Raw genomic sequence first — 13,709 nt, forward strand, 5'->3', positions numbered from 1 at the left:
AGCATTTGCAAAGCAATTCAATTTTATATAGCATCAGCCGAGTTCTAGGTGGCAAACATTTGAGGTTTATTTCGCTAAAAACTCAACTTATATTTGCTGCTGTGACTTATTAAAAAGTTGCATGACACCGGGACCCCCTTAAAACCAACTTTTAATTATACTCAAGGGAACCCACTCTAAGAATTGTTTACAGATTTCGTGGAGAGTCTGTGATCATAGTTACAAGCAGTGAGAACAGGAAACAAAATCATTTGTTTCTGGAACTAATGTCCTGTCACTTTAAAAGTTAATAGGACCAAATCCAGAGCTGGTATAAGTTGGCATGGCTGTCTAGACTCCAAACACCAGCTGGGGATCTGGATCACTGATTAACTTCAACAGAGATATGCTGTTTTATACCTGCTGGGGACTTGCCCAGTGCTTGATTCCTCTGGACAGCACTACAGGTGTTCGCCAAGGTAACGGCTCACTAAGCACTATGGTCACAATAACTAGGAGTTCAAAATACACAAACACTTGATGTCACTGGGTTATTAGTATTTTGAACCCAAATCTGCAGCCAGCACTCAAGGGTTTAGGCTTTTTACAGGCTCTGACTGATACTCAAGACAGTAATTCTCCAGAACATTGTCCAGGAGCTGGTGAGCAAAGCAAGCCAAGAGAAGTGAGAGAGAGCAGACTCTCATGCCCAGCCACGTGTCAGGGAGTAAGGAAGACCCCATTTCACCCACCCGTCCCTCTCCCATTTACCAACCATCCAGAGAGATGGGGAGAGGAAGGGGATTCAGCCATGACTTCCAAGAGGTAGTTAGGGAAAGAGGATAGTGAGGAATGATGAAGGAAATGGGGGAACAGTAGCTGCAACCTCTCGGCTACCTCCACAGCAATCGCTCCCCCCGCACCCGCCGCCCACCCCCCACCCATACACACCCATGAAATTCCGTGTATAGTTTCTCCCAAGTTACAGATTGGGCCTGGTGTGCTCCCTACTAGTTCCCCTGAAGACTGTATTTTATCTCAACTTCCTCAAGAGCTATGTAAAGATTCATCTCCAAAGGGGACTTTAATAAATAGCTGAGAAGGTGATATTACCACCTGTCCCATATATTCCATTCAATTTCCTGAGGTTGTCTGGTTTCTGCTTGCCCTGGCTCCTGGGGGTGAGGTCCAGTTAAATAGCCTCAAGTTTGTTTGGGGTATTGAAAACCAGTATCATGGTGTGATGACATGTTATCTTTATGTTGAGTCAACAAGTCTTTTACCAAGCTGTTCTTAGGACACAATGACATCACATGCTGATGTGACCTCACAATGCACTATCAGGGCTTCTGGGACATGACTCTTTTCTACTGTGGGGCAAATTCCAAGAGGCGGGAACCACAGGTGGAGGAGGTGATAAGCTAGGAGGCCCTTTCCCACCCATCTCAAACCATCCCAAGTCAACATTAACCAAATACCATTGCCTTCTACCAATTGTTTCGCTGGGTGAATGAAATAACCTAGTCATCACAATACAGCTCCTTGCTCCTTGGCCTATTCGTGTTAGCCTTGTCCATGAGAGACAAGCACAAGGGTGAAAAAGTTCAGGGTTGCTCCTTCTCCGGAGATTGTTAGCCATGGTATCCAAGTGGGGTAGCTCTCTTGGGTGGCCTTGATGGCTCATAGTTTAAAAAGATGATCTTTCTGCCCGGGTATGAGATGGGAGCATAGAGAGGGACCATATACATTTGTTTTAGAGGAGTCTCGTATTCTCACAACTGGAGATATGCTCTGCCTTGTGTGTTCTGAATTTCTGGTGGTCACACTCCGAGAGTTTGCAGGAATCTGTTGATTGTGAGGAGAAATATTCATGTCTCAAATGGAATGTTGCTTCCTTAGGAGGGTAAGTAGTGTCATTGTAATTAGTGGAGACAAATCTCAACAGAACGAGCATCTCATCACCAGGATTGTTGTTCTTTTTGTTGGATCGTGGTGTTCAAATGAGGGTGGAGTTGTTCATTATGGGTCACGCGTCAGATTTCAAATGTCTTAACCATTGCCACTCACAAACATTCTCTTTTCAGATAGGTCGAAAGAACCCCATTCCATGACTCTCTCCAAAATAGCTCTAATTCCAGAGAGACCCATATTGCACAACCATCTGTGGGCAGCTTAAATAAAATGTACGGCACTGACATGACATAAATGGCATTGTACTTAAATGCAAAGCTAGATGGTTTGGAATGCTGCATGCTACTCCTAAGATGCAATAAGCCTTGTTTCTCCCTCGCTCATAATGCTAATTGTTTGCAAAGGAACATAGCAAAACAAGGACAGATGAAAGCTCAAAGGGATTCACACAGTTTTATACTATTTTATAGATATACATTTTCATTTAACAGATCCTCAGAGTTTGCACAGTATTACAGCATTGCCTAGTGGCCTGAACTGAAACTGGGACTCCATGTGCTTGGTGCTGTACAAACATAAGTAAGAGACAGTCCCTGCCCTGAAGAGGCTACAGTCTCAAATGGCAAAAACATGGGAGGGAAGCACAGGTTCAAAGAAAGTAAGTGACTCACCCAAATTCATAATGTAACAGAACCGAGACCCGTGATTTCAGAGCCGCAGTCCAGGGCTATCACTGGGTCATACTGCTCCAGTGCTCCTGGGACTATGATAACGATAATCAATAATCTAACTGACAGGAGGTATAAAATTGAACAAAGAACTGGAAAAGCTTCCACTTTTCACTGAGCCTTAAATGTTGCAAGTGTTCACATTGAACTAGAATAGCAATAGGAGGATTCAGAGAAAATCACTGGGAATTTTCACAGAAAAAACGAAAACCCCCGATATTAAACTCTCTTTTCTCTAAAATTCCTGCTGAACAGCATTACTATGCAGAACTCCCATCATTCTACACATCGCATTTTCCCTTTCACCCCTAATGTCACTTTTCTGCTCCCTAATTTTCTCATGGCTTTTTTCACCTCCTTATTGCGTAGGGTGTAGATCAAGGGATTCAGAAAGGGGATGACAATGGTGTAGAACACCGCGACCATCTTATCCACCGAGAAGGTGGTGGAAGGTCTTAAATACATGAAGATACATGGCCCAAAAAATATAATCACTACAGCAATATGGGAGGCACAAGTGGAAATAGCTTTGCGACGACCTTCAGTGGAGCGAGTTCTCAAGGAGACTAAGATGATGACATAGGACACAACCAGCACAACAAAAGAGGTCAGGGAAATCAACCCCGTATTGGCAAGGGTCATGATGCCAACAAGATAAGTGTCAGTGCAGGCCAGTTTCAGCAAAGGGTGCACATCACAGAAATAGTGGTCAATCTCATTGGGCCCACAGAAGGGTAACTGGATGGTCAGGACAGTCTGAACCATGGAATGCACAAAGCCGCCCACCCATGAAGCCATCATAAGGGAGCCACAAACACATCCAGTCATGATGGTTGTGTAATGGAGGGGTTTGCAGATCGCAATGTAACGATCATACGCCATCACTGTGAGGACGAAGATTTCAGTGCACCCAAAGAAATGGGCCACAAACAGCTGGGCTATGCAGCCATCAAAGGAGATGGTTTTCCTCTCCACAAAGAAGTCTGCAATCAGTTTTGGGGCTGTGACAGAGGAAAGGCACATGTCTACAAAGGACAGATAGCTGAGGAAGAAATACATGGGAGACTTCAGATACTGGCTGCTCTTTACAGTGACAATGATGAGAAGATTTCCCAGCAAAGTAGCGATATAGAGGAGTAAAAAGAATATAAAACACACTGGCCATAACTTCTCATTGTGGCAAAGTCCCAAAAGGATGAATTCAGTCACATTGTGTGTGGGCTCCATGTACTCAGTTTAAATGATGGGTATATGGAATACCGCTAATCCACCTGCCATGACACAAGACAAAGATAGGAAGAATCAACACATATTGACCAGTGATGAGGTGAATATCAAGATGCATTGACTGAAGTGGTAGACTTTGTCCAAAAACAAAAATGAACAATATGTAACACAAGGAACTAGAGGAAATTGGCTTGAGTTCCATATTGCCATGAACAGTATATACTCAAAATAATTAGAGTGGAAAATCTGAAGATGATTCATTCTAGTCTTCCCCTACAATGAATCTTCAAAGGCTTTAATTGTAAGTGAAAAACTGAACCTTAACTATGCTTTGCAATCAGCTCTTCCATGATACAAATTCTATTTTATTCTTATTGCATTGTTAAACACCTTCAGAAGTCCCATTTTTCAACCAAGGACATCTCTTACCTTTGAATGTGAGCACATAAATGCTCACAAAAGTATTGATTTCTACATGCAAACATGAAACTGAGTTACCAAGTTAAGTAACCAAGGATTGAAAACTGGTCTCTGATTATTTTCATCACAAAATTATTTCACAAAATTTACATTTAGTTGAAAAGGCATTTTCATTGAAAAAAAAATGATTTCAGTGAAGAATTTTGACCAGCTTTACACAAACCCCAATTGAAACAAGGATTGAAACAATAATTTATCAGCAGGACTCACGGATACACTTTAGATTATTTATGCTGTTCCAAAAATGCAAAGCAGCCACAAACACTGTTCGATTGACCAGTTAACTCTGTCGCCAGAGGGGTGGAAAGCAGCTGAAGCCGATGAGCGAACTTGACCCTTTGTGGGTTATCATTTGATTTGAGGCGACTGAATTAAATTTTCTGTGTTCAAAAGAAAGTATTTATGAGTGATCATAAGCAGGAATGCATTAAATATCGTTTGGGGGTGGTCATTGCTTACAGACTAGCATCTAATAAACCTATTTTATACATTTCAAAACTAAAATTAAAATAACAAATAAAAATAATATGAAGATTTTTCAAGAGAGAAGCTTGTAATGAAGATTTTAGACACAGTCATCGTACTTTAGGTGAATTAGTTGAAGACTGATTGATGGAGTGGGGAATTAGATTGGAATGAATCCTAATAAGGTAGTTTTGTTTTTCTTTTACATTGGTAGAGCTAAGCAGGGAAAGAAGAGCATAAAATACTCACCCTTGCTGGAAAACTCACATGGGTTGTATTTGCGTATCTTAAAAAGGATGGTGATGGGCTTTATTTCCTCTGCTTCTAACCTGCTCCTATAGCAAAGGTGTTCGGGTCTGAACAACAGTAAGCAGTTGATGAGGGTGATCAGATACTCCCTGCTATATAGATTTTTTGCTTTGTACATTTCATCCTCACACCCATCTTTACAAGCCCTGTCTTAGGATGTCCTTCGCTGTCTGTCAATTCTGCAAAGACCAAATTAGTGAACTAGAGAAGTGGTTTACTCAAGGCAGCCCTCAGGAATCTTTTCACATCAACCACTTCCCCAACTCGCAAAGCCTCAGATCTAAGAGCGTCTCCATCCCTCGCTCCGCAAAATCTAAGACCCAACAAGATCTTTGGGAAAACTTGTCTCTCTCTCTGCTGTGAAGTCACAGCAGAAATATTTAAAATCAATATGTAGTGGCAGTGCGTCATTGCCTGGTTAATGAGCTCCCTGAGGCACTTCAAGGCTTCTCCACTGGAAATAGTTGTTGAAGAAGCACTCCCCTATATAGCTTTAAACATGTATTTGAAGGAAACTTTCAATGTTCTGCTGAGAGTTAGTCCCTTTCATAGTCTTCAAACCCCATTTTTCAATAGGACGCCCTCCCCCACCCCGCCTCTTCACACTTTCACCAAGGGATGGCCTTAGAGATCCTGCTATTGTCCGGTTCCTTCTACTCACGCCCAACTACATAACAAGAGGGCACAGGAAATCCTGTGTCAAGTTTCTCATTTCACTCCTATGCTTAGAAAGGGGACCTTGAGAACTTGGGCAAAAGGCGACAAGCTCTGTGGACCTGCTGTGTGTGAACAGCCATTGGATCAGGCCTTAACCAAAGAGAGCTCATGCCCAGCATAATCAATGGAAAATCACCGGGTTGACTTCAGTGGCATTTGCATCACCCCTTAATCACTGATCTACAGGATCGAACAACGTTTGGATTTCTCTTCTACGTGATAATGTGACTCAACTGTGACAGGACCAGGGCTTGTGGTGTCAGTTCTCAAAGACACCCTGGCTGCACAGGATGATGGGAGTTCTGAGGAAATGCCTGGTGATGTGGCCACTGCTGCTTACATTCCAGGATGGTATCTTGTATTCCACCCTATGCTTAGTCTGGGATGCCACCGCTGTGGAAAGTTTGGGAAGTCTAGCAGCATCACTGGTGCTGGGACCTCCCACCCCATATAGGCACTTGATACCATTCACAGTGAAAGTGTAACCCACTCGTGAATGTGCGTATCCGACCTTCCTACATGCCTGTCAAGGTTCCTTCCCCACTCTGAGCTCCAGGGTACAGATGTGGGGACCTGCATGAAAGACCCCCTAAGCTTATTCTTACCAGCTTAGGTTAAAAACTTCCCCAAGGTACAAACTTTGCCTTGTCCTTGAACAGTACGCTGCCACCACCAAGCATGTTAAACAAAGAACAGGGAAAGAGACCACTTGGAGATGTCTTCCCCCAAAATATCCCGCCCCCCAAGCACTACACCCCCTTTTCTGGGGAAGGCTTGATAATAATCCTCATGAATTTGTACAGGTGAACACAGACCCAAACCCTTGGATCTTAAGAACAATGAAAAATCAATCAGGTTCTTAACAAAAGAATTTTAATTAAAGAAAAGGTAAAAGAATTACCTCTGCAAAATCAGGATGGTAAATACCTTACAGGGTAATCAGATGCAAAACATAGAGAACCCCTCTAGGCAAAACCTGAAGTTACAAAAAGACACAAAAACAGGAATATACATTCCCTCCAGTACAGCTTATTTTACCAGCCATTAAACAAAAGGAAATCTATTCCATTTTCAGCTAGAATACTTACTAGCTTAACAGGAGTTGGAAGGCTGCATTCCTGATCTGTTCCTGTCAAAAGCAAAACACAGACAGCCAGAATCCTTTGTTCCCCCCACTCCAGATTTGAAAGTATCTTGTCCCCCATTGGTTATTTTGGGTCAGGTGCCAGCAAAGGCTACCTAAGCTTCTTAACCCTTTACAGGTGAAAGGATTTTGCTTCTGGCCAGGAGGGATTTTATAGCACTGTGTATAGAAAGGTGGTTACCCTTCCCTTTATATTTATGACAGTGCCAAAGTGCTGAAGCTGTTGCCCTTTAATTTAAGCTGTACCAACTCCTGCCTTTACTTCCAGAGATCCCCAGTTATATCCATGGTGTGCTGGCTGTCACAGATGGAGGCTGCTACAAAAAACAATAGTGGGACCATGTAGTCAAGGATATCAAATATGTTTGTACTTCATATGCTTTTGCAAAATCTGTACATGGGAGTGGAGAGGGGAGAGAACATGGCTTGATGCCCTCTCTTCTACTTATGCAGCCATAGACAAACTGGCCCATCGGAAGAGAAGAGTTCATTATTCCCTGTGGCAACAAGATGTTGTGTCATGAAACCACAATTGCAATGATATGGCCAAATTGAGCAGATAGAGCAGCCATTTGAGACAAACAAACTATGCCATTGACATAGTATTCATTGGGAATTTATCCCCTTTTTTGCTAAGTGAATCATTCATAAAAGCAATACTGATTTTTTGTGACCATACTCGTAACTCTTAAGTGTACATGACAATGTTCAGATGGGTAAATTTCACTTCTGAGTTGTTCACAAACTGTTCGCTTGGACTCTTCTCTCTTTGTATTGAATTTGGCAGGTTGGTGGCCTGCCAATCCCTTCCTAACTCTAAGTGGGGATCCCAGCTGGCTTCAGTAAACTCCCGCTGTCCCAGTCATGAATGGAAACAATGGAGGGGCTGCAGAAGCCTCTTGATGCCCCTTTTAGGTCAGAGGACAGAGGAGCTAAGCAAGGAAATTATCCATGTACTTGTTTGGAGACACTGTCCGTCGGCCGTGGTGCTTTGTCAGGTCAGCTGGGGCCTGACTGACTCACCCTGCCGAGCTGCTGTTTGTGACTTCCAGGGTGTCTGCCCTATAGCACAGGGAGGCCAATTCCTCAAAATGGGTCCACTAAATGACCTGCCTCAGCAGAGCAAAGCACAGCACAGAGCCCTCTGTTATCCTTGCCTGGTGGCTCTGCTGGCCCTCCTTCTCTTGCTGACCATCCAGGAAAGCTGTGCCTTGGTTTTCCCCCCTCTGAAAAGCAGTTGTGAATCGCTTTCACTCTCCAACTCACCCATTGCTGACTCAGTTTCCCCCCTTGCTCTCCCTGCTCCTGCCCTCTAGGTAGCCCTACCTCCTGGCACTGTATCCCCAGGGTGGAGGGGTGCTGCCTGCTCCCAGCCTGGTCTTAGGACAGCCGCAGAGGCTGAAGAAACACTGGGGACTGAGGCATTGTTATGGCAGGAGCATGCCTAGCTTCAAAATTTCCTTTGGGCAGCCATGCATTAGCTCCTATGCTATATCCCCACAGGATTTGCCCAGTACTGTCAGGGATGAGGCTGGTGAAGGGGCCTGAGGTACGATACCCGATGACCCATGCCTTGGTGGTGGTCTGTGTTTGCAAGCACTGTGCAACCAGAGAGTGGCCGCACCAAATGGAAGAGACAAGCACAGAATCCGTATGTCCAAGATGGTGGAGAGGGTGAAGGAATCTCCTGCCTCTCCCGCTGAATAGACAGAAGGCTCAGAGTGTCCCTTTGTGGCACCCCAAAGCGAATAACCCACCCAAACCCTTATTTCTGACAACTTAGCATGAGCTAAAAGCCAACAAGCTGTAAAGTTACAGCAAAAATATTGAGAGTGAATGAAAGCTTATGCTCTAATACATTTGTTAGTCTCTAAGGTGCCACAAGTATTCATTTTCTTCATGTAGTGGTAGCATGTCATTGCCTGGGATAATGAGTTTCCAGAGGCATTTCAGGGTGTCTCCATTGGAAGCAATCAGTGAAGAGGCAGCTAAGCCATATTGCTTTGGACACATCTTTCAGGCAATCTTTTGGTGCGTTTTGACAGTTAAGCCCAGATTTTTAGACATTTCTCTGCTTGGTGTTACAACGGCTAAGGGACTTAGCTACACTGCCTTTTCCAAACTGACAGGTACTAAGCAGCCTGAGTTACACTGAAACTTAGATTGCTAAATTCCATTTTCAAAAGTGATTTGGACACTTAGAAGCCTTAGTCACTCACGCCTTATAGTACGGAATGGAGCAACACCTAAATATCTTTTAAAATCTGGTCTTTAGTCTCTTTCGGTGTTCTGTAAAAGTGGCAAAGAGTCCTGTGGCACCTTATAGACTAATGGACGTATTGGAGCATAAGCTTTCATGGGTGAATACCGACTTTCTCGGATGCATATAGTGGAAATTCCAAGAGGCAGGTATAAATATGCAAGCAAGAATCAGGCTAGGGATAACGAGGTTAGTTCAGCCAGGGAGGTTTGAGGCCTTTCTATGTCATACGGGGTTCATATCTAGTTCATTCTATTGACACCTTCCTATATAACAAGACATTGCAGGAACTCCTGTATCCAAATCTTCAGTTGTCTCCGAATGTTCAGGAAGGGGGATCTTGAGAAGTGTAGCAATGGAGAGTTAGCCCTCTAGGAAACGGTGGCTGTGAACAGCCATCACTCCTAACGAGAGCTGTGTAAGTAGATTTTTCAGTTCATTGGAAATTCCAGAGATAAATGGTGGGGGAGAGGAACTGTTTGGGGTTGAACCAAAACCAAAATTTTGGTAAATTGAAAAGTTTAAAAAAAACTTTCATTTTGGGTCAAATGAAACATTTTGTTTGACCTATAAAGAAACATGTTGATTTAGTTTTGAGCAATTCTTAATGTTTTATTTTTTTAAATAAAATTAAAGGAAAATCAAAACAATTTTTTTTTCTGAAATTTTTAAAAGTTTCCTTCCCCCCCGACCAAAACAATTCAGTGAAATCAACACTAAGTATATCAGTTTACCTGAATCTGCATTTTTTTGCTGGGAAAAAAGTTTCAGTGGGAAAATGTCACCTTGTTCTAGTCCTAAACAATCACGGAAATAAGAGATTTAACAATATTCCGATTTCTGTTCTACTTGCTCATGCAGTAAAGTTACAGGCCTCAATCATAACAATGCAAGGGAAGGGGCGATTCAGCGAGCTTTACAGCAGACACATTATAGCAAAACCAGCCAGTGAGGGCTCTGGGGAAGTGCATGGCCAAATGGGTCCTACTACATTTTGTCACCAGATGCTGCTGACATGCCACTGCAGGCCTGCGCTGGGCCTACAGCTGGAGTGAACAGAGGACCCAGCATGGGTGGGAAGTCTAGCACTACCAGTGGTGCTGTGTTCCTAGGGTGAAAGCCAGTGAAAGGTTCCCACTGATTTCACTGGGACCTGGATCAAAGGCCACGCAGATTTCGCAAGTGGCTGCCCTTTGTTCACCTGTGCAAGATATGTATTGGGAGTGGGGATAACACCCACACTCTCACTTACTGGCCGATGGAACCAGTCCTGCACTGATCCATAGTGAGAGACCTGTGATGTTAGCCTAGCTGTAATGACACAAAACCAAGACTCTGACACTTCTCTCAGAGCGGGCACATGGCAAAACCAAACTATTCCTTTAAAACAGTATTCACCGGGAATTAGACTCCGTTTTTGCTTAACAAATCATTTGTTAAATGAACCTCATTTCCTTTGAATGAATTTGGTATTTCTAAGTATTTGGACAGTAGTTGGGCCTAATGATGTTAATTTATGGTTTGTTCACAAACCGCTCATCTTGACTATTTAGTCTTTGCTATTTGTTCTTTTGTGAGACAAGACACCCAAGCCATATAATATACTTCCTACTCCCCGCTTGAAGGGATGACATTTTTCACCTGGAGAATAATGAAAGGGGGGAAAGTATTCTTTCTGGGACCAATTTTCAGAAAAATTTGCAATAATATCTGTGAAAAGTTTGGGGTTTGCAAACACTTTCATGAACACACCAGTGTTGAAACCACACAAAACAAACAACAGAACTCAATAGATCAGAGTGACCCAAAGTTCCTGCTTTGGTTGTAGATATATTCATCAATCCATTTTTTATTTTGCTTTGTTTTAACTATTAGGCCAGGCATGGGAGCTGGGCTAACGTGAGTGAAGCAAACCAGTGTCTGTAATTCTTTTGTTTCAAGTTTACTTCAGCGTCTGGAGATTCCCCTAATTGTTCTTGTGCATGGCATATTCTCACCTTGTAGCTAAGTAATTAAGTGTGTGTAACAGGAAAATTTAGTTTTCAACTTGCGTCATTACAGAACTTTTTTTTTTTCCAAAGAAGTTTTAATAATGCCCACTGGACCTACGTTAAGTATCTCCGGATGTTACCATGGCATCCCTGTGTTGGTGTTTATCTGGGATAAGAACAAGATTATATATAAAAAAAAAAGTTATCATCAGACCCGAGTCATACTTCAAAAGTTATTAAAAGTTACCAACAATCAAAGGAAATTCTTAAAGGAACCTGCAACCTCCAGGATTTTGAAGCTCTGCTGGATTGTAAAAATAAAAGATGGAGATTCCATCTTTTGCGATGATTTGTTCTGACAATGCTGAAACACAGCTGCACTTGACTAGGAATCAATCATTTGGCCCATTGTTCCATAAGTGCTCTGTCTGGTTTGGTATATTTTAGAAAGGCCAAGGAGTACATAACATGATCATGTGCATCCAAAAGGTTGACAGTGGGGCTGGTCGGAAAATTGTTGTTAAAAGTTTCCTGTCTGACAAAGTCATATCAATTTAAATGATTTTTTTTCATGAGATAATATCTCTTTTAGTGAAAATTCCCATGAGAAGACATCAGAAAAATTAATTTCAGAAAAAAAAATGACAACTTTTTGTTTTGAACTGTTTTCTACTTTATTTTTATTTTTAAGATACTTTTATTATTTTCATCGTAGTGGTGCATAATTGTCAGGGTATGTCATAATGGGACAGCTCATGTCAGATTATGATACTATCATAGTCAACATTTTCATAGAATCATAGAACTGGAAGGGACCTCAAGAAGTCATCAAGTCCAGTCCCCCGCACTCATGACAGGCCCAGCACCATCTAGAACATCCCTGAGAGGTGTTTGTCTAACCTAATCTTAAAAACCTCCAGTGATGGAGATTCCACAACCTCCCTAGGCAATTTATGCCAGTGCTTAACCACCCTGATGGTTGGGAAGTTTTTCCTAATGTTGCCGGCACCCAGTGCTGAGAGGCTAAACAACAGCTGGAGTTGGTTCGCTACCCGGTGTGCTATACCCAATAATCACAATGGGGTGGAGAAGCAGAAAAGTTTATTTGCAGCTGCAAAACGGTACAGGGAGAATAGAATCTCAAATCCTGCACACAGAGCAGGAAGTTACACCGGCTTTTATACATCCTTTTTTCCAGCATACTTATCCAATAGCAAGCTGCCCTAAGTATCCATATAACCAGCCAATCCAGTTCCCAGCTAGTGCCCTTGTTCTCTGTTTCATTTGTTAAACTATACATAAAGCTGCTTTATTCAGCATTTTTCTTCCATATCTGCCCTGTTTGGCCTTGCTTAGTTGCAGGCAGTCTGACTCTGCAACATATTGTTGCAGATTCTCAGCATAACTGCTGTGAGTGCCTCCAGGCGGGGGGGCCAAGGACACTTGGGCCTAGTACACAGAGCTGCTGCGAATGCCTCCAGGCGGGAGGCGGCGGGGGGGCAAGGACACCTGGGCCTAGTGCGAGGGGGCTTCATCGACACTCGTGGTCTTTCATCCCCTCGAGTTACCTAGTGGCCATGCCCCAGTGTCCCCAACAACTTCCTCCTTTGAGAACAGTCAACAACCTTGGCTCTGAGTTTTCTCACTTGGGCTACTTATTTCCTTACAATAGGACTTTGCATAAGCACTTTGTGATAGCCCTGAAGAGAATGACTTATTAACTTTTGCAAAAGGGCCCTGACACATGATACTGCACAGCATAATACCAGTAATACAAGCAATACAGGAAAGAGAAGTTTCAATAGCAGGCTAAATAAACCACCAAGCCAAGACGACAAACCCCAGCCTGAAAACAAGGTTTGCAACCAATCGCTCTTGGGGGCAGTATAGGCAACCTGTGCTCCGGCTCGGGCATGGGCCTCAGCCTGTACCACCTTTTCATAGATCTCATAACTGCTATCATTTACATATACACAACATCGGGGCCCGACGAGGGCACAAAACCCTCCTTGGGATGCCAAGAGATGGTCCAAAGCCAGCCTGTTTTGGAGGGAAAACGTCCTGAGCTGCTGTACCTCTTTATTTAATGTTTTTACTGCTGATCCTAAATCACTAACCGAGTCCTCTAACTCTAAGGCCACTTTGTCAAGTACCATTAGCAGCCTTACAGTATAGAGGCCTATGCATGCCAGGGCTGGCCCGGTAAACAGTGGCGCTATTGCCAGTACAGAGCACCCTACCAGCTTCTCGGTTGTGAGGGGATTCTTCATATTGCCCTCCAATGCCATAGTCAGTCACCGCAGGGTCTTTTCTCGTGACTCAACAGAGGTGTCTCGGGCATTTCTAATCTTTCCTTTGGGCAGTGTGGCAGTTATGGAAAGATGAGGAACTCCATGAGCTATATAACAGCTACCTGTCCAGTTGGCTGGCAGCACCTTGTAAGCCTTTCGGCCACATACAAAATAGTGACCCTGTAGGGCCCAGTAAGGACTGTTTCT

The 13,709-nt window shown here is 43.3% G+C and overlaps 1 protein-coding gene across 1 annotated transcript; it reads right to left on the reverse strand.

The window, feature by feature from the left end:
- Positions 1–2,894: 2,894 nt before the first annotated feature.
- Positions 2,895–3,845, reverse strand: LOC140912622 (olfactory receptor 4S2-like). The gene has a single exon (XM_073347301.1). It carries the CDS (start codon positions 3,843–3,845, stop codon positions 2,895–2,897), a length of 951 nt encoding a protein of 316 aa, XP_073203402.1.
- Positions 3,846–13,709: the final 9,864 nt, after the last annotated feature.

This window comes from Lepidochelys kempii, chromosome 6 (genome assembly GCF_965140285.1).
Source record: "Lepidochelys kempii isolate rLepKem1 chromosome 6, rLepKem1.hap1, whole genome shotgun sequence".
NCBI lineage: Eukaryota > Metazoa > Chordata > Testudines > Cheloniidae > Lepidochelys > Lepidochelys kempii.